The sequence below is a fragment of the Silurus meridionalis genome, chromosome 14, assembly GCF_014805685.1.
Source record: "Silurus meridionalis isolate SWU-2019-XX chromosome 14, ASM1480568v1, whole genome shotgun sequence".
NCBI lineage: Eukaryota > Metazoa > Chordata > Actinopteri > Siluriformes > Siluridae > Silurus > Silurus meridionalis.
This window is the reverse complement of record NC_060897.1, coordinates 10,291,993-10,314,415: the sequence shown is the minus strand read 5'-3', so window position 1 is coordinate 10,314,415 and position 22,423 is coordinate 10,291,993. Positions and strand designations below refer to the sequence as shown.

The following is a 22,423-nucleotide window of genomic DNA, read 5'->3' as shown; positions in this document are numbered from 1 at the left end:
TGTCATCCTTACTAATCCTTTCCACTTCCTGCTTTACTTTCTTCTCATCTGTTTTTTGAAAATCATTTGCATTCGATTCATCTGTGAGTGGTTATATTTTTTGGTGTAAAAACATTTTATTGTTACTAAATATATCTTCATTTAGTTAATTCGATTAGACTTTGTACCTTTTTATAAATAGATATTTATACCATTTGCAGAGAAACATCAGAGTATTCAGTTAGTTAGCTTTCAAAAATCCACAAAGCACTTTTTTTTTATCTGGCAGTAGCTGGTTAAAAAAACTTTTTTTTTAAACTGGCAGGTGAATAAATAGATGTGTAAAATGAGAATGAATGTTATTGAATGATTATGTAGTGCTTTTGTTTCTGTCAGGGGAAATAGGAAATGTTTGAGTTCATTAATGTGAAAATAAAATCTACAATGTATCTGATGTTCAACTTGTCTAACATTTTAAAGGAAAATAAATATGACATTGATTAAATATATATATTAGTTTATAAACTATATTTATACATTTTCTGAAACTACAAAAACTGCCTAGCTCTATAAAGTAGCTAATATAAACTCTAAACTCTTTCGTGGGTTGAGAGACAGCAAAGCCTACTGCCTACTGATATGTACTGATTGCCAATTGTATGTTTGAATACCTCCATGTGGTTCATCTAGTTTTTTTTTTTATTTAGCCTTTATACACTCAGCCTGAATCCACATGAGAGAGGTCTGTATGGGTTTGTGTCCAAGTGAACTTTATCAAGAACATGAATCAGTATTCTTGGTGGTAGTCACAGGACAATGGGGTTTCCTAACCCAGATTGACACACATGTACATATACACAGCCAGTGTGTTCCTTTCTGCTCCTTCCTGTTTGTGTAAGGTTTTCATTATCCTTAGTATCATGCCTTTCATCCAATGCGTTGGAACCTGTGCAGTGAATCAAAATGAACCAGACGTATCAGTTTCACTTTGTTTAAGACCTGACAAATTGACTCATAACTATTAAAGTGACCTTATGGTCTTCTCTACTGTATAAATAACAGGATTTCTGTGCTTTGTGCTGCTGGTAGAAGTAAAGGGATGGTTTGTATTAAAGTGGGAACAAAAGACCAAATAAACAACTAAGGCTGCAATGACTCCTTGAGTAACTCGAGTAATTCGATTTCAAACATTTTTTTAGTCCATTTAACTCCACACAGAGCATTGTGTTTCCCACAGACCATTATCACTGGCGCACCGCCTGCTAAAGTCTGGACAGGTAACACAGCGAGGGGGGAGGAAAAGATTCAGACCAAAGAAAACGCCAGAAAGTTACCAAAGTTTGGGAAAATTTCAAACTAAAACTTGAAGAAATTTATACACAGTGTATTCAAAAAGTCTCGCCACAGTGGCCACGTAGAGTAGGTAGTGAGCATCTTTTAAACCTGCCGATAAATATACGTATTTAGTCCGGATTTAATAAATTAATACATGAGTGAGAATAATTATTAGGTTCATTCAACGAATATTTTCCCATAACCTACTCTACATGGCCACTGCGGAGGGATTTTTTTGAATGCACTGTGTGTTCATTTTGATGTACTATGGCTAATAAATGCACTAAATGGGTTTAGTTTCACTGACATTCTTGAATGCAAGTTCAGCAATAAAAATGTAGATTTTTCAAAAAAAATAAACAAATTGTTTATTTCAAGAGATGTCTCACTTTCTCTTTCTTATTTAGTATTGCTCTTTAATAAAAAAAAAGTACTTCTTATCCGATTAATCATGGAATAATCGCTAGAATACTCAAATACTAAAATAATCGATAGGCACAGCCCTATAAACAACAATTTATTTTTTTCCCCCAAGGGATAGTCTAAAAACTGGAATAGAATGTGCTAAGATGCACAGCCAAAACCACAGCAATGAAGCATTATGAGCTGCTATTGTAGAGAATACTTTGCCTCTAGGGGTGGGACAAGTACTTCACAGATACTTGGACAAAGGTTAGATAAGTGCAAAATGAGTCAATTATATATTTTGCACCCTTCGTCTACATCATTAAAACCACTGACGTATAGATATGAATATCTCATTACAATGGCACCTGTCAAGTCATGGAATATAACAGGCAGGCAGTGAACAGTCAATTCTCAAAGTTGATGGAAAAAAATGGGGATTTGAGCACTTTTTTAGCACTTGATGTTTAGGTCAATGGTCTAAGAAGGAGAAGTGGTGAAGAAAGAGAGGGTCATTGGTGCCCAGGGTTCACTGATGCACTTAAAGAGCAAAGGCTATGGACCATGAAGCAATGAATAAAAATGTCCTGGTTTAAAAGATGATGAATGTTTTTTTACATAATGTTAACAGCCAGATGTATGAGCATTAACTCGGAAAGATTGGAACAGGATGCACTATGGAAGGAAGGCGAACCAGTGGTGGCTGTGTGATGCTTTGGGCAATGTTTTACTGGGAAACCTTGGGTCCTTACATTCAGGTGTATGTTAGAATTGCGTGTACAGCCTACTTAAACACTGTTGCTGGCCAAGTACATTTCATCAACAGTGTTCCCAATGGCAGTGACCTCTTTCAGCATGGATAATGCATCTTGCCTTGCTGCAAAGATTGTTTAGGAATGATTTGAGAAAATTGAGAGAGTTTAAGGTGTTCATTTGGCTTCCTAATCCCCCAGATTAAAAATAAAAATAAAAATTAAGCATCTGTGGTATGTGCTGGCATTTTAATGGAATCTCTATTTTTTAATTTGTTTTAAAGTTAATTGTGATATTATTTAATATCAAATGGTGGTTTAACTTTGGGTATATTGCCATAAACAGACAAAAGTCTTTGTATTATACTTCCCTCTTGCAAATGAATGTTTATTGAAAACAATTTTTATGGCTTATGGCTCTATATCCTATAATAAAGATAGCATAGCCATTAGGGTTTCTTGGTCAGGAGCCTAGGGAGATAAATTGGTTGTGTTCTCACACTGAGCGGGATTACATTTCTGCGCTGTCAATCACAATAAATAGCCAATCACAGGAGCGTAAATAGCGTTTTCTTTGAGGAGTTTCTTTGATGTTTGCCGAGAACTGGCAAGTGATGTAAATCTGGGAAATTCATGGGTTGAAAAAAGAAAAAACTTCCCTCTGACATTGAACTTTTGTCATGTACAACAATGTAAAGAGGTAAGAGACTGAGCTAAAGATACAACATTGTATGAGGGACACAGTGTTTAGTCTGTTTCATGCAAATTCTTACTGAGATATTCCCTAAAAGTGGAACTGTGTTGTGGGAAAAAGAATAACTGTCTGAATAAAGTGTTACTGAGACCAAAGCTGGTCCCTGCAGTAAATAATATTTGCTGTGTAACAAGAAACTAACAAGGAAAACGAGCAGAAGTTTCCTGGTCCAGGAAAGTTGGAGTTTCATATTTCTTGCTTCTGACCAAGTTGTGTCCTCTAAACTTCCCCCTGCTGTGCTTATATATGCGATAAAAGATAAGTGGAAAAATCTTGCTAAATTATTAACAGGCTGCCAGTATGCCATTCTTTTTTTTTTTATTATTATTCTTTAACTTTTTATTTCTCAAAGTCGTTGAGCCATTATCAAGAACAATACTCAAATTTAGTCAATTCACCTTGTAGGAACCTACATACACATATTTATTTTTAACTCAGAAAAAGCCCTATGATAAAGAATGGGTTTTGTTGTTGTTCCCAGTTGACTTTCTTTTCTTTGTGTCCTATCCCAGCACCCACACCCCACTTGGGTCATTTGTATAGCATTGAAAAGAGCGGTAGCCACCATCCCTACATGTACACTCACACGAAAACATGGACACACGCCCTCCCTCACTCTTCCCGTGTGCCACAATGAAAGCTTTTACCAGGCTGTTCTGGTGACCTTTAGCCTCTCATGTTGTTTAAACAAGCGGCAAGCAGAGAGGCTGTTGGATAGCAGTGAAAACACACCTATCAGGGATGAGCCAATCTGATAGACCAGCTGTGTTTAACATAACCACAGGGTCACATGCTGGATGGACGCTTTTGTCCCAAACGCTGTAAATAAATATCTGCACTTAGTGCGTTGGTCAAGCAGTTTCCATTGCACCATTATGTTAAACATACACCTGGGGAGCAGTGTTCCCTTTAAGGTTTGTTCATGCTTCCCTAGCTTACAAATGACAGAGGTATGGGAATGAGATCACTTTCAAAATGTAGTCGTCATAACATCAAGGTGCAACATACATGATAGACACATTCAACGTTGGTTGCGTCTGCATGTCCTATCTTTCAAAAGCATGCAGTGTGCAAATGTATGTGTGCATGGTGCATCCATTCAGACTGAATTCCCATTTCTTTCCTAGTGTTCCTGATATAGGATGAGACCAGGATAAATCAGTTATTGAACAGCAATGGAGGAAGAAATTACTTAAACATGATGAATTATTTGGTCATATGACTGTTCACATATTGAGAATGTTTAATTATTTATTATCTAATAAATATTTTTGAAGCCAATATCTTGTTATATTTGAATTTTAATAAAACAGAACTCTTTTAATCTTCCAGTAGTAGAATACATTTCAATAAAATGTGTTTAACACGTGACTAAAATTCAAAGCCCACAGACTCTGTAGTAGCTTCCTTTTCCTCTCAAATAAGGAGCTGCTACTTGGGGTTCTCCTAAGCACACTGTTTTTCATGAGTCAGTATACTAGCTCAGGAAAAGCAGCTTTGGCCAATTCAGACAAACGTAAGCACAACACACTGGCCCTTATACCATGCACATATCCTTTTAAGGTCAGTCTCTAAAACGAAATGAAAATGCAAATCAGCACACATGCAAAGCAAACTCTCTGCACCATCCAGACGGCCTTTACTCTGCGCTAAAGAACAGGAGTCAAAACATGACTAGTTCTACAGATAGCAGAATCTGTAGCCCCATGCTTCACCTCTTTCAGATTCATACCAGTGAAGTTTAATGTTTATTTAGCCATGTTGCATTTTATTACAGTCTAATGCACATCTTTTGTATTGTTATACACCACTATGATACTTTGAATGAAAGAAAGGTTTGTGTATCATTACAGACTGAGCTCTCCATAGTTTTGTCATTGTTTTAATATTGTTTTGTTTGAATGTTTATTTTTTTAAATGTCCTTAGTTTATTTACTACGTTTTCTTTTTACATAAACCATAATGATTTTTAAAGTATACTTTTCACAGGGTTTCTGCGGCGTCTTAAAAGTCTTACATTTGCTGTTCTAGTTCTAAAATAATTTTCCGATGTCCATATACTGTAACATTTACATCTAATGCTCACTGAAATGTTCCCGCTGCACTTTAGAATGTATTTCTTTTTGTTTCCTTGGTGTTGAAGTTCTTTCTTTCACTAGTCCAAATTTAATTTGCTGTATTACGAGTACAAATGAGACCAACATGCATCAGCTTTCTGTTATTGGTGCGATTCTCTCTTGGATTGTGCCACAGACGTAAAACAGATTTTATTTGCGATACTTGGCTTTAAAACAATTTATTTAGGGCTTGGTTCAGGCCAGTTGCTAACAACGTGTGTTTTTGATGTTGGAGTCTTAAATTTCATTTATAATGGTCTTAAAAGGGTCTTGAATACAGGGTTTCTGCAGGTTTCACAAAGTCGAATTTATGACTTTTCAAGTTCAAAACAGTAGGCAAACCAGAGTCTGTAATAATGTAAACATAACCTCTTCAGAACGCTGTGTCTTATTTATAGCAATAAACATGTCATTAATGGTTAATGATTAAATCATGTATAACCTTTTAAATGTGACAGTTTGCAAATGAAAGTATAAATATGTGGGTGTGAATGATCAGGAATGCACCAGCGTTCTGTACAGGAATCTGGGTTTGATGTTTTGTGCCACGGAAGCATCAAGCTATCTATGATCTATTGTAATTGTAGTCTATATACAATCTGGATAGTATATTTATGTCCGTGTTACCTGTGTGTAATCCACCCTTATTTTTTCGAGCAGTGGAAGTTTCAGTCTTTAGCTCACAGTATGGCTTTGATTACGTGCTTGTAAACGTTCCTCCCACTATCCATGCAAACTCACTGTCCAAAATTTAGGCTTAATCTTTAGAAGCAAAGAGTGTGTGTGTGGAATCCGGAGCTTTTCATTAGCTGCACATTTAACCCATGATTCCAAAGATCATGGGTTAAACTTCAGTTAGGCCTTATGATAATGGGACTGCTTCCTGATTTCATGAAGTACGTTTACATCATGCGTGAGTGAAGGCAGGGTAAGAAAATAAGATTGTACATTAGTAGATACATGATTGTGGCTCATTTCTGCATCCAGATACAGACATTGCATAGTAAGCACCCCGCTTAAAGCAACACTTTGTGACATTTTACACCTGTGCAGGTTTGTGCTTTTCAGCAGAAGTGTGTGGGAGTGAAGAGGGCCGATATCATCACATTGATCAGCTGGGTTGTGAAAAACACAGCACACCTGTTGCTCTTTTGCTAGCTTTTGGAGTCTCATACTGTAACTCATTTTAAGGCAGGGGCTAGCAAGGTTTTGTGTTTCAAATGAGCATATAGTAGAAGTATAAAGGGGTATTTTGTTGTATTTATCTTCATTATATTCCAGTGTAATGGGTCAAAAATCATGTATTTGGACGCTCAGAAAGTAGCTTTAAGCCTTTATAAGTTAGAAATAGGTTGGTTCAGCTAAATTGTTCTAAAATGTTGGAAGCTGGTGATAAAGTATATGCGCAGAAACAAACTGCCTCTCTATGGTGTCAAAGGTTCTGTATGGGCCTAAATAGGACAAGGAGGTGTGTCTGGCTTTGAATATTTCAATTTAGAATTTTAGGTCCTGATTGGGGTGTGGCTTTAGAAGGAACATCCTCTCACCTTCCAAAATCTTGTTAAATAATGTGGTTAAAAACTCCACTGCCATTTCTCCTAAACATCTCCACTCTTCTACTGGTATTTCATCTGGTCCAACTGACTTTCTACTCTTCATCCTCTTGAAAGCTGCTCTTATTTCCTCCTTACTAATCCAATCCACTTCCTGCTTCACCCTCTCCACATCATCCAACCTTCTCTTTCTTTCATTTTCCTCATTCATCAGCTGCTCAAAATACTTCCATCTTCAACACACTCTCCACACTAGTCAACACTTTTTCATCTCCATCCTTTACTGCTCTAACTTGTAGTACATCCTTTCTAGCTCTGTCCCTCTGCCTGGCCAGTCGGTATAAATCCTTTTCTCCTTCCTTAGTGTCCTCAACTTCTCATACAGCTCCTAATATGCCTTCTGATTGGCTTTTGCCACATCTCTTTTTACCTGCTGCCGCATTTCCTTGTACTCCTGCCTACTTTTCTTATCTCTTTATCCATCCCAATTCTGTTTTGCCAACGTCTTTCTTCTTATGCTCTCCTGCATTTCCTCATTCCACCACCATGTCTCTTTTGTCTTTCTTTCTATTTCCAGATGTCACACCAAGTACTTTTCTAGCGGTCTCCCTTAGATGTCTCTCTCCTCTCCTTCTCCTCCTTTGGCCAACAGTAGCCCAATTTCCACCGGTACCCTGTTGGCTTACAATACCTATGGCGGTCGTTGGTAACCCGGGCCTCGACTGACCCGGTATGAAATTTCGTGATCCACATATTAGATTTGGCACATGTTTTATGCTGGATGCCCTACCTAACGCAACCCTCCCCATTTATCTGTTCTAGGGACCGGCACTAAGAGTACACTGACTTGTGCAACCCTAATGGCTGGGTTTTATGCTGGAATGTAACACAATACATGTTCTGGATAGATACTCTATATTTCATAGCAAAACAACTATAAGGCATGATTTAATTTATGGCCAGGTAAGACTGTCCACATGAAAATACCCATAAAATTAGTGTTTGCACTGACTACATTAGACAAAATCCAAAAGACCAGATAGAAATAGAAAAGTTTCATAAAAATCATGTGTGCAACATGTTTATGAATTTGTATGTGTCTTATAAATTACATATTGAATACAATTTAAAGGAAATTAATAAATTGTAAAGTGCTATAATGTTCCTTGTGTATCCATTTGGAATTTTATATAGTAGAAAATGTCAGCATTTGACTTGTGTAGGTTTTTTTCAAGGCCACCACACACACACTAACTACATGTAAAAATCCACTTACATTTTTTTTTGTAGTCGTTGTTTGTGTTTTCTTTTGATTCTCATTAGCCATTCTAGAAAGATGGATGGAAACTTGAAGTCTTGAAGAATCAAATGGTCAGATGATAACACAAAGCCAGCAGTGCAGAGTGACACAGAGGAAGGCAGAGAGAAAGACAGCTTAGCTTATCTGTTGTTTCCATAGAAGAGTTTTTATTTCCTTGCACCATTTCTAAATAGGCAGCAAGCCCCTGGAACCAGACAAGTTTTTTTTTCTGTTCAGATTTCTGAGCAAATTGGCAAGTGCCAAGACAAACCCTTGTGTTTCTACTCAACCTTCAAATGCAACTGTTGTGCATGCTGATATGCAGGTCACAAATAGCTCTTGACTAAGCATGTTGTGGGCGGATCCTTTCCTGTAAAAAAAAAAAAAAAAAAACGTGTTATAATTTTTATTTATTTATATATATATTTTTAACTAGGCTTGTGTGACTGCATTTTAATTCCTCTTTGATTGCAGTGTGAAGGAGCACGCTGGGACAAATATGAGCCCAGGATTCATGCTGGTTGAACGCCATTTTAATTACAGTAGCCTGCTCTAAGTAATAGTACTGGAAAACAAGACCATCTGGGATTCATTGTCATGGGAGGGTTGCGGTTGATTAAGTGGTTGATTGTGTTGAATATTGCAGATACATGTACCTGGAGGTGATTCAGCTGTGTGTGTGTGTGTGTGAGTGTGTGAGAGAGAGAGAGAGAGAGAGAGAGAGAGACTGATTACTGTGATTTATCTCCATAGGGGTGGTGTTGACTGAGATCTCCGAAGCCAACAGGAAGGTCCTACTTGAGTTGGAAGAGAATGTGAGTGTTTTATAATAAACTCCATACAAACTTTGTTTTCTGAGTCAAACCTCTGTTTTTCCTTATGCGTACTCGGTCACTTAATTATTCTATTGACTCACCTTTCGGTTTGTAAATTAACGACGTTTCACACACCAATCTTATTACTGTTCTTTGCAGTATTCATCCTCAGAGTATGTTCAATGTCTTGAATTTCCATAATCATTATTTACAGTTTACTATCAGCTTATCATATAGCTTGTCAAGTCAAGAGAAATATATACTTGTAAATGATGCTAAAAAAAAAACCGGTTGGGGAATAAGTGTACCTGCTTTATCAAACAGGTTTGAGCATGCCTAGTGCTACACCTGTGTGCCAGCTCTGACGGAAGAGCGATGCATCACATTAATGCAGCCCAGATGCGTTCTGCTGCCTCATCTGTCCCAAGTGTGTAGCTGGTTAATTTATATTCACACAAATGTACAGACAAAAGTGTTGATTATTAAACTCCAAACCTTTAAGCTTATTTTATATAGATCAGTTAAGACTTGAAGGTTTTCTATTTGTAATAGCAGTTAGTACTGTATTAATATTAATCACCATTTACAGGTAATATCTCAGAGGTCATCTTTCATATCTAAAGACCGTCTCAGGTGTCAATAAAACTTAACACTGTTCCTCAATTCCCATTTATTAGTGTTGTTTTGTTGCAAACCAAATACAAGTGACTCTTCAGCTGACTCTGCAGATCTTTATTACCAAGCATAGCATAGCATCTCTGTTGACATGCTCAAGGCAATTTATTTGAATGTGCCTCGTGTGAAGTGATTAGTGGCATTAACCAGTTGATAAGTTAAGTCAAGTCAAGAAGCTTTATTGTCATTTCAACCATATATAGCTGACGGAGTACACAGTGACATCAAACAATGTTTCTCCTAAACCCTGGTGCTACATTAAACATCATAGAGCTACATCACAGAAAACACAGGGCTAAGGACTAGTAATTGTCCTCGCCACATAAAGTGCATTATGTGCAACCTGGTGCAAACACAATATGCACATTGTGTATATTGCACACTGCGGTGTGTAAAAGAGTAAAGTGAACATTGTAATTAACAAAAATGTCAACAAAATGTTCGATGTGCAAAAGAGCGATAGCAGCGGTCAAAAAAGATATGCAAAAACAGCATGGAAACAGTTTATAGTGATGTAATGAAGTGATGTAATATTAGTGGTACTGAAGACATGGATGTGTGAAGTGAGTACGATTGTGTGTTTGAGTCCGGGTTGTACAGATCAGTCACACAGTCACACCTCACTATCCTCTGTAGGGTCTTGCGATCCGAGACGGTGCAGTTCCCAAACCAGGCAGTGATGCAGCTGCTTAGGATGCTCTCAGTGGTCCCTCTGTAGAACATGGTCAGGATGGGGGAGGGAGATGAGCTTTCCTCAGCCTTCTCGGGAAGTAGAGATGCTGCTGGGCTTTCTTGGTGATGGAGCTGTGAACAATGCTGACTCATTGTTCTTGCTGATGAGACCCACCACGGTCGTGTTATCGGCATACTTGATGTGATTCGAGCTGTGCATTGCTACACAGTCATAAATCAGCAGAGTGAACAGCAGTAGACTGAGCACACAGCCTTGAGGTGCCCCAGTGCTGTGTGGTGGTGCTGGAGATGCTGTTTCTGATCCGGACTGACTGAGGTCTCCCAGTCAGGAAGTCTAGGATCCAGGTACAGAGGGAGGTGTTCAGGCCCAGTGCTGAGGGATGATTGTGTTGAATTCTGAGCTAATATGTATGAATGCTGTTCATAGACTTGAGTCGTTGTTGTCCAGGTGGGTGAGGGCCAGATGAAGGGTCGTGGAAATCGTCCGGGGAGCGGTTTGTATGATAAGCGAACTGCATGGGGTCCAGTGAGGATGGTAGCTGGGTCTTGATGTGCCTCATGATGAGCCTCTCGAAGCACTTCATCACGATGAAGTAAATGATTACTTTGCAAGTCTCATTAAAAGGATGAAGGGGTTACACAAGCAGTTTACTGTAAGCACTGAGGGCAGAAAAGCAGGCAAGATGAAATGGACGTGAAAGAAAAGAAAATGTCCAAAATCTACCAGAAAGTTTTATTGGTGTAGTTCACGTTCATGCTTGCATTTATCAAAAACGACAAAGACCAGGCATGGTTATACCAATTTCCAGCTGGTCCTGGCGAGTCTGTGTCCACTGTGAACTTTTGTTTTTTTGTGGACAGGAGTGAACCCTGATGTGGCCTTCTGCTATGATATCCCTGCTTCTACATGGCTTGATATGTTGTGTTTTTGAGATGCTTTATTGCAGTTGAAAAGTTATTTGAATCAGTATAGCCTTCCTGTTAGTTTAAACCAGCCTGGACATGATCCTCTCTTTTCTCCTTATCCTCATTATCCTCTGTGGTCTTTTCCATCCACAGAATATTCACGTTCTGTCTGTAATTTGGTTTCAACAAGGCATTTCCATCCACAGAACCACTTATGCTTGCTGAATGTTTTTTTGGTTCTATACTTGTAAATGTAAACATAGAAACACATAAACCAACCATCCCCTCTGTTGTTATTTTTATTAGTGTAATACAATAATATTGTTTTAAAGGTATAATATCTAAAGGCTTGGCTTAGATAAGGTCACTTATCAGATGTTTTTCTGTCTCCAGGTTAGTTTCGTTTTTCGGTTGTTTGTTGTTATTTTTTTTCCTTCATTCACATAGTAACCAGAGGCTAAAAATAAGTCTGATAAATCTGGAAAAAAATTTAACAGAGTCCAGGGTTGAACACAACTGACAACTATAAGACAGTAAAAGATTGGCAATGTAAAAATTATTATTATTTTTTTTTAATAAACAATCTTCCTGAATAGAAACGTGAGTAAATATTCAATTGAGGAGAATAGAAACATGAGTAAATACTCAATGGAGGAGAATAGAAACATGAGTAAATACTCAATTGAGGAGTTGGCAGAGGAAATGGGTAGTGGGAACCTGATGATTTTCACAAGGAGATAAACAAAAATGATCTCATTCACTAAATGGAGAGTAACCTGTGTGTTGTGTGCGTGTGTACATGATGTGTGGTTGGATTGTAATGGAGTCTGTGGGCTTTCCTGGCCTCTGTCTGTGATTCATCTCTTTTTTTTTTTCCTTATCACTCAACACTTTGTGTGTCTGCCTGCATTTGTGCGTAAAACATTTCCACCATAAAGGCAATTCTTTATAGCTTAATTGTCTTCCTTCTTTTGGTCCGTTTCTGTTTCTCTCCACAGTTCAGACGTTTCCATCGAGAGATTATTGCTGAGCTGGACAAGAAGACCGATATGGACGTGAAATACATGACGGTGAGTGCAAACTCCACAGGGAGCCTAATAATTGAGATTCTAACTGAAATAGACAACGAAAATCATTCATAAAGTGTTCTGCCCACCAGAGACTTTGTCTCTGCATTGTACTTTATCTAAGCACACAACACACATTGCGGTTTTTAGAGACACCAGAACAGTCCCTGTAGTTCAAGTCTCTACTTGCAGAGCGTTTTTACACTCTGGTTGAGTGGCGGCACTGATCGAGTCTTCTGTCCATCTATAGGCCACATTTAAGAAGTATCAGATGGAGCACAAGATGAAGCAAGACTCTCTGGAGAGGTCTCAGGCGGACCTGAAAAAGCTGAGGAGGAAGAGCCAAGGAAAGAATGCGCTGAAGTATGAGAGCAAAGAAAACGAGGTGAGCGAGCTCGAACACTCATGCCATCTGCATATCAAAATCTCTTCGATATTTGAAACTAGAGGTTTATAAACGCAAAACAGTGAATAGACTATAAGATCTACGGATACACCCTAGATCACACCCATGCCTGCACATGTACACACAGGCACATTTCTATGAATTGCAAATGCTTTGGACAATGGGGCGTTTAACAATGAATTCAATTACTAACACTGTTCCAATGCAAAATGGCTCCGACTGATCTATGAAAGGTCAAGCAAATGTCATACTAACTGGAAATCATCAGATATCAGCAGTTGAAAAGAGTCGACTACAAAGCAAAAGTGCTCTTCTGTGTTTCTGCCTCCACATAAACAACTAAGTGATTTGTGTTTTTATATATATATATATATATATATATATATATATATATATATATATATATATATATATATATATATATATATATATATATATATATTATTTTGAACGTGTCTCATAAAGGACACTTCTGTCTGCCCTGCAATGATTAGAATAAGACATACACTCTTATTTTCAGCCCAGACTTAAAGCACAACCTGAGTCACCTGTAGGGCTATATTTATGTTGCTAGAATAAAGTGGTACAAACCTGCCTTAATCCATCAGATTTGTGCTCCTTTTCAAATTCAATCTCCCATACATATTTGGTAATAAATTAGTTAGTTATCTGGCTTGCTGCCAGGTGAGATGAAACAAAATGTTGTCTCAAAACTCAATACGTACGTGCCTGTACGTATGACTGTTGTCATCATAACCTGGTGTCAGTAGGATTACAAAACAACGAGGAAGGATGCTAACAAAAACAGTTACCTGTGAATGAAAGAATGAAGGAAATATATTTCATATCTGAGGAATCAAGCGAAACAGGAAGGAACCTACTGAAACTGAGTAGTGTTTAAAACAATTTCAGTATGAGATCCGTGTATGAGACGTGTATGTGAGAAAATTTTGGGATAGGTGTGCTCAAATTAAAAAAAATGTGGAACCCAATAAAATAAATAAAATCTGTGCAAAAAAAAGATAATGTAATATGAATGAAGAACAATGCATGTACAGTTTTTTAGGATGCTGACATGTATTTCTTGTTTACTGTTTGTTATTTATTATTTTGTGGGTTAGATTATCAGGTACATTTTACATAAGAGGCTTAAATGAAAATGTTATTTAATAAAAATAATAATTTCAATGTATAAACAATGATTTGGAACATCAGTTTGAGATGTTTGTGATTTTACTATTTCTCAGTCTGTTCAGACTATATTTAATAAAAACTGTAATAATTTAACAATTCTTAATATATACAGCAAAAACAAATCTACATGTAGTTTGAAAAGTCTAGTTCTTGAACTAGCATGGTGTGTCTCTCGCTGTGTCTGGCATTACTGCTGATTCTCTTCCCGGGTGAAATTTACGTGTCCATAGCAACAGGCTTCAGCATTTATCAGTTTATCACACGGGGTCTCGGGTGAGACACGTGAAGCTCTTTGTGTAAGAATTTTCCCACCTGTCCATTGTATAAACAGTGTCGCATCTGTCCCTATCAGAGACCGTGAGAGCAGACACTACAAATGTTTTTTGTTTGTTTGTTTGTTTGTTTTACTATAAAGTACAGACCAGGCCGGTATGGAAATTCGGTGGCTGTTTCTGTAATGAGGAGAATACAGAGTGGATATTAGCACAGCTGGCCTGTCATTGATGGTGTGTCTGTGTGCATGCATATCTGTGGGTTTTTCACCCACTTGGCTCACATGCCCTGGCACATCTCTGAGAAATACGCAGTTTGTTTGGCATCGCTGTGTTTGAACAGGGATGAGACATGGCTAGATGAACGTTCTGGCATTCAAAGGAGGAAGCGTATATGTTAAAAAAACAAACAAAAAGAAGCAGTGGGACCTCTGACCAACGTCCAGGTTTTTCCCCTACCAATTTCCTGTTATCTAATTGTGTTTTTATTGGGGCTATTTAACTACACTACATGTGCTTTAAAAACAATATGATGAAGTGCCTTTAGCAGAATACTCATGTTTCGGCAAAAAAGGAAACACAAAGCAGGTAGCATACATAAACTGTAATGTGTTGTTTGTGTTAAGCATTTTAACTGATTTTGGCCAGGAATCTCTTGAATAACACAACCAGCCCTTGTCTTGTTGGGTTCTTTCTAAGGGGGTTTTTACTTAAGACTGGAAACTATTTCAAATGTCATGTGGAGACTTGAAATATAGTTGAGTCATATTGCATGATCATGGCTCATCAGTCTACAAATGGACAGGAGAAAATGAGACATAGGGAGAAAATGAGAGAGAGAGAGAGAGAGAGAGAGAGAGCACACATGAATCATTAAAACCTTAATAGTGGGTAGTTATGGGGACACGTCTATATGCAATTTTACCATGACAAATAATCCTTATATTATTGGCAAGATAACAGTGTTGACTATAATCTGTTAGTCAGTGATTTGTGCTCTCCTTGTCATTCTCTATATTTTATCATTCAGGGTGGGTCTGTGTGAAGGATACACTTTCACAAGAGACAACCCTGTGTTATCATTACGATTGTGGAAATTAAAGCAGTATACAGTATCTGTGCTCTGCCATTTATCCAAATATTGCATACAGTTATTAATACATTGTTCTATAGTTTTTAAATGATTAGCATAAGAACATTATCCGAATCACGTCTTCTGTATTAATGAATCTTTAGAACTGCATTCTGGACAAAATAACAGAAGTGTCTCCTGTCTGTCCTCAATCCTTATCTTATTCCACTGCCTCCCTTCCTGACTTAAAGGATAACAGCAACTCAAGATTAGGTGTTCTTTTTTTATTAACAAAGGTTGAGAGTAGAGATGACTCTTTCTGATTGGTCTCTTTGTGGTTAACAATGAATATGTCTCGTGTGGGCTATTTGTGTTCATTTTTGTTCTTCAATGGCTCGGTTTCAGTGAAAGGGAAGAAAGCACACTAGACTTGCAAGACAGACGATAAGCGTTATCTTTTTCCTCAACAGTGTTTGGAGACCCTCACGCACCGCCAGATGGACATGCAGAAGTTTATTGCAGATGGCTGTAAGGAGGCTTTGCTTGAAGAGAAGAGGAGGTTCTGCTTCCTGGTGGACAAACATTGTACTTTCTCCTACCAGTTTGCAGCGTTCCATGAAAAGGTTAATTATATTAAGCATGCTATCTTTAGAGTCTGGTAGATAAGTCAATTTTAATTTTAGAAAGCCATATATTAGGGTACTCTTTTAGAAAACTGTCAACATCTATGTACAAAAATAGTATTTTCACATTAAATAAAAAAAAATATGGATGGAGTTTTGTTGCTTTTTTTTCCCCCACAGGTTCTCAACCCCAGTCCTAAACTACACCCTGACTTTCACATACTGTTTTGGCCTTTTTTTAATTGCACCCAATTCAAAAAGATCTTTAATTAGTAGCTCATCCTGTGTTTAAGTGGGTGTGTTAGAGCAGAAAAGGCAATAATCATACAGTGCAAGGAGTACCCTCGAACCAGGGTTGGGAGCATGTGGTTTTTCTGAGACAAGTGATTTATCATGATATGGCTTCAGTTATGGGTTTTTTAAAGCCATGAGAGAAAAATGTTATCCTTGAATTATTACCCTTAAACTCTTGTATTGTTGTCAATAGTTTGTAATTGACTTGTATACTGTGTTCTCACATTAAAGGCGAAGGACATATTAACGGACCAGATACCAAACTGGCAAGACAAATGTTCTGATATTACCAACGTTCCAGACAGTGTGTTGTCGATGATAGAAGGTCTGCGCACCCCAGTGTCCATAACACCTCAGGCTTCTCCAGCCATAAAGCGCCACATTAGGGTACGTGTTTTTCAGGCTTGAAACAAGGAAATGACACGTGTACAAATGAGAATTTGTTGTAATGTTGTCATTACAATGTAATACTATTAGCATACTTACCAGCATATGAAACATCAAGTGTAGTCGGTGTAATGTGTGTAAATGCCACACTATTTTTTTCCTATTTTGTACATTGAAGTTCTAGCTATGCTTCTAATATGTTGTAATAATTTTACAGAACAACTCCGAGGCAATGATTCCCCCTCCTGCACCCGCACTAAAGGCACAAACAAGTCCTCTAGTGAACATGTTTAACCACGACACGCCAAAGCAAGAGACCGTGACCGGTAAAGTTTATAGTCTGATTTTATTCTACAAAAAAAAACACTTAATATTTGTATCTTACTGTATCTATGACTCACTACAGCTTTACAGTTTCATACTACATAAAATTGGTAATAACACAAGGCTCTGGATCATCACAGTATTTCTTTTTCTGTCTTAATTGGCAGATAACAGCAACGATGGAAATCAAATAGTAAGGTCCATTTCGATGGCTACGGGGCTGAACAATATGAGCCGCAGGCCACGCGTCAGGACTATCTTCCCCCACAAATCTGGCAACAACAACACCCTGCTGAGCTTTGATGAGGGTGACTTCATCACACTGCTCATCCCTGATGAGAGAGACGGCTGGCTTTATGGAGAGTTAGAGAACAACAAACAGTAAGGCACTATGCAAATTCACTTAACTACATTTAGTAGTAAACGTGAAGATATGTAAGGTAATCTATTACTAGGTGTGCATTACACATTGCAGAAGACCAAATAACCGTCTGCGGCAAAGCAGATGGGTGTTACCACTGCGAAATGCATTTATATTGCGTAACACACATCCAGCCATGGATTATCTTGCTTATACTATAGTTATTGTTTGAATGCACATCTTCCAGCCAGTCAGAATACAGCTTTCAGACAGGCCAAGGTATAACTATTTGTATTTGTATTTAATGCTAGATGCATGTTTATTCCTGGTTGTATGAGCCTCTGATAATCTGTGACAGTGTTGTAAGACCTGTACATGTTGTGTGCATGTGCATTCCAACAATATAATTCATGGTACAGTGTTTGCAATAAATACTTCCATGACGTAGCAATCATTCTCTAGAATGTTCTCATCAAGCCCAGGTTCCGAATTACAAGGAAACTATGCTAATATCCATGGTTATAAAACCACAGTTTATGTTCGTCATTTGAATTCCGCTTCACCACTCTCACGTGCCAGAGGCTATCATTAACATTTGGTATACTAACAATGTCATGACAAACTGGACTCCCAACCCTAGGACTGCATGTGAAGGTTCTCAGTGGTGATTAAGGGACCTTGTAGAATATGGAAAAGGTGCACTTTAATGCCCAAGACGCACACATGAAATTAGACCCATGATGATGAACATTACCCTTGTGACATGCATGCCACAGTAGGGAGTGGCTGTCTAGCCTTTCTATAAGCCAAGGTCTTTATGTCCAATATCCAGTTTACCATGTCTTTCCTATATGGCAAACAGTCTAAACATTAGATGGCTGTTATTTAATCGAAAGAGACTCAGCAGAAAAGTAGAGCACTAATTTCGCTCTTCATACAGTGAGCTCTAGCCAGCTTTGGAAAACGGCACACCTGCAGCTTTAACCAGGGTCACAAGCTGCCAAGCCAAAAGTCCTATCTTATATTAAACCTAGGCAGACATGACCACAGGCTAGAATGAGAACATTTCTAATTATTTGATTATAGAACTTGCAAATACTGTGTCACATTGTAACCTTTTTGAAATATTTACACATGCAAAAGGAGATGTAACAGGAGATTACGCTGGTATTGATACTCCAAGTTATTACCTGTAAATACATTCCTGGAAAGAAAAGTAGCACAGAGTCTATAATGTAAGATAAAACAAAGACATCCTATAAGATTGAGCAATTTCAACTTGCAATGGTTTGGGGAAGGTCGATATATTGTAAATGCTGATATACATCGTACAAGGTTTCTTGTCTTAACCTTTGGGTTCAAGTTTATGGTTAAAATATCTTAGTAAAATACCAATTTTTATTGGTAGGCAGATTTTTATTTGATAGAAGTGTAGAGTAATTTCTTAGGCAATGTAACTTCAAATGCCTGTCCAAAAAAAGTCTAACTTTTTTGTGCAGATTTTAAAAAGGGCCAAATTGTTTGCATATTCAGTACTATGACAGATAGCTCAGCCATGCTGCATTGCACCTGCTCATGGCTTTTCAGTGATCCAGCGTAATCACCAAGGCTATTGTAGAAGGCTCAGTGGAGAAGATCAGTGTACACAACTGCCTATGATTTTCTGCAAATCATCTTTGACCGAATAAGCATCGATTCGGTTCATGTCAGCTGAATAGATTTTATAGACTTGACAAAAACACCGGCTTCTAAAGAGTTTTCTAGTGAGGTGAACGGAACTAGTCAGAGCATAGCTGCAGAAGAATAACAACTAGGTATAGAAAATTGACATTTTTTTAAAACTTCTCCAAATATTTATGAAGCCTTTCACTTGATCAGCCTCAAACTGAACCCTTCCAGATGGTGTAAGCATGTGTTTTATTGAGATGCTTTTACACAAGTCTGTTTCTGTTCTTTAGTAATAACATTTCAGGTTTCACATTATTGTCAGGGTGCATTAACTAATTAAGTTTATTGCAAATAAATATTTCTGATCTATATGCAGCTTTTTCCTACATTAATATATGATATTGCATTAATGTTTAAAGCCATTTTAGGCATCAGCAGCTTTAATATTACATTATCTATGCAGAATAAATGCAATCAAAACATAACCCTCTGACCTACTGCATCTATTTAAAACCTATTTCTTTCTTGTCTAATGTTCTCATTAATAAAACATTGTTCTTTCTTCTAATTTCAAATGCACTCACACGGTGAAAATTAGAAATTTGAATAGGGGGCTCAATCACATATAACTCCATTTTGGATCTACAAATGGTTTATGGTAGGGTTTTACAGCCACTGGTTATATAATCTAAAGGATGGATCGACACTCAGTAGATACATCAGCACAAATTCCAGCTGGGTGAAAGTGTGTTTCATCCATTAGATACCATAAAAGCGAAACTCATTCCAGCAGTCTGACCAGATAGCACTGCTGAGTGATGGTGGTATTTGATACATAGAATGAAACTCACATTCTCTCTGCTAATCAAAACATCTCATCTCTGGTTTTGCGAAAAACATTTTGAAAGAGAAAAGACTTGTGAAAATATCCACACCTATTTGACATAACGTGTAAACCAGTTGCCTAATATTTTGTAGGTTTCCTTTGTCACGCCTAAATAGCTCGGCCAATAGAGACAAGGCCTCTGAAGGTGTGCGAAGATCTTATACCAAGACATTAGCAGCAAATCCTTTCAGTCCTGTAGTTTGTGAAGAGGGGCTTTCATGGGTCGCAGTAGTGCTTTATCAGATTGAGATCTGGGGAATTTGTAAGTCAAGTCGTCACCTTGAAATCTTTGTCATGCTACTCAAACCATTCCTAAACAAGTTTTGTAGTGTGGCAAAGTGCATTATACTGCTAAAAGAGGCCACTACATTTAGGGAATACTATCATCATGAAGGGGTGTTCTTGCTTAGTGTCAAAGTAACATCTACATGAATACTGGAAACTAAGATTTCCAGTATTCCAGACTAAGATTTCCCAACAGAACATTGCATTTGCTTTCTTCTTATACTGCATCCTGGTGTCCTCTCTCTCTCTCAGGTAGGCAGAGTTGGCTATTTCAGTGGTGGATCCAGGTCAATGAATTGTGGAAGTAAAATGGGCTGGAATGTGACTGGACTTGCAAAGTGATCTTGAAGCTATCCTGCCACTCCTCTTAGGGTTTTCATCACTTCAATTGGGTCTTCACACCTTTGATTTGACAAAGGTTTTTGGGGTTGCAAGTCAGGCATTGATGTCTGGAGGTGTGAATTGATGGGAAGCTGCCAGAGTAAAGACACTGGAGTAGAGGTGCCATTATAAGTAACTTGTGAAGTACAGATTTTCTTCTCTTTCTTTCTAGGTACTCGTTTTCACTTATAAAATATGTACAGAGGTGAAATCTTGAACCTAATATTTATTTTCAGTAGGTATACAGGAGAGTCTTGATTTGAGGAGGCAATCCTCCTGTACTGGTTGTTAAACCGCAGTTCTATTTTGCTACTGGCCTAATGCATTGCACCCTATATACATTAGATTTATTTGTTACTGTTTAAGATCTTTCATAATAGGATACATGTTTTTTTTATTTCTTATTCTGCTGTTTTAACAAAATGGCAAGTAGTATTTACCTTACAGGTTCTGTACATGAATGAAATAATATATTTCGTAAACTTTTCTGGCCACAAGCTTAAAGATCATCTGTATATATGCACATTGGATCAATTTGTCACTCTTTTCACAAAGTACTGTGTAAATGTTTGTTAATACCATACTGAACTAAAAACTTTACTGGTTTTCTGAAATGCTTATTTTTTTAATCACACTTAAGTGTGTATGCTGATGAATGCCATACACCCATAAATTACCAAGTACGTGCACATCACAGCTGATTTGCATGCGCTGATGGCGAGAAATCAGCATAAAAGTTCAAGTGCACAGACAGCTGTTAGCATGAAATGATAGATCGGGGTAAAGCCTGAAAGGTAAAGGTGAAGTGGAAGGTTTTTCTTGTGAAAGGAGCAATCAGAGTGAACAATGGAAAACAAGTGAAAATTATTTTGACTTACTACCATTGGCAATAAAAAAATTTTATTATTAGATAGTATTATCCATGTCTCACTTTGTTTTTTGTGTTTCTAATTAACAACTAATATAATAATCTTTTGTTTTTCTACAAAACATATGGTGATCACTGAATCAGTGTACCCATTTTGTTTTAGCCCAGGAGCCCACACATACAGTATCTGACCCTGGAAGTGCTCTTGTGCCTGTGGAAGTGTTTCTATGCTCCTGCATATAGAAACAAAATCCTCATATTTAAAGCAGTTTAGCAGAAACCATAATTCAGGCCTGTTTTACCTCATTCTTTCATAAAAGTGGATCTTTGATGTGTTGCTATAATCAGATTCTGTCATTTAATGTCATGTGGAAGAGTTTAATTTCTTCATTTGAACTTCTTTCTCCAACCAGGTACTTTGTCTGATGGGATCTTTACCACCTTTCCCAAATATGAAGTTTCTTTTTTCTTTCTGTGATGCATTATCTGATAGGCCTTTACATTGTTATTATCCCAAACCAACAACACCAGAAGATCACTGGAAATAAATTTACCTGAATTTGGTTTGTCATAATCTGTTTACTTAGTATTTGCCACTTTTTTGTTATTTGTACATAAGCACAATGTTTTTTTTATATTTTTACAAGGTATAATGTCTTTCTCTGGTGTATTGTGCAAAGCTACACTAAGACATGACATTTTCATTTATTAAGATATTTCATTGTTAAACACTTTGTCTATTTCTGTTTGCTTTTTGCAGAAGGGGCTGGTTTCCATCTTCCTACTGTCGTCCATATGTAGAACCTGTGGTAAATAACAGGTAATCATACACTCTCATACTTCTCTGTAATCCCCTTGATTGCTACTGATACTGATCAGTTCTCTTTAGAAGAGGAGGAAACCCAAGCTAGACTCAAGCTCTATTTTAGGGTCATTACATTTAAAGACCTTTTACCTCTTCATTGTTAGAAAGCGCTGCATTGCCCCAGGGTTTAAATAGTCACATAAAAGACACATAAGGAGGAAACAGATTACTAAGTAACCTAGGTAA

The 22,423-nt window shown here is 37.5% G+C and overlaps 1 protein-coding gene across 1 annotated transcript in view; it reads left to right on the top strand.

Moving 5' to 3' along the window:
* The window catches only part of baiap2l1b (BAR/IMD domain containing adaptor protein 2 like 1b), a 38,374-nt gene that overhangs the window by 10,072 nt on the left and 5,879 nt on the right, over window positions 1-22,423 (top strand). Inside the window, exons 4-11 of the mRNA XM_046865820.1 lie at window positions 8,949-9,010; window positions 12,283-12,354; window positions 12,602-12,736; window positions 15,766-15,918; window positions 16,444-16,599; window positions 16,817-16,925; window positions 17,091-17,304; window positions 22,133-22,192. Of these exons, the coding sequence (XP_046721776.1) occupies window positions 8,949-9,010; window positions 12,283-12,354; window positions 12,602-12,736; window positions 15,766-15,918; window positions 16,444-16,599; window positions 16,817-16,925; window positions 17,091-17,304; window positions 22,133-22,192 (961 nt within the window). The remainder of the gene's footprint in view (window positions 1-8,948; window positions 9,011-12,282; window positions 12,355-12,601; window positions 12,737-15,765; window positions 15,919-16,443; window positions 16,600-16,816; window positions 16,926-17,090; window positions 17,305-22,132; window positions 22,193-22,423) is intronic.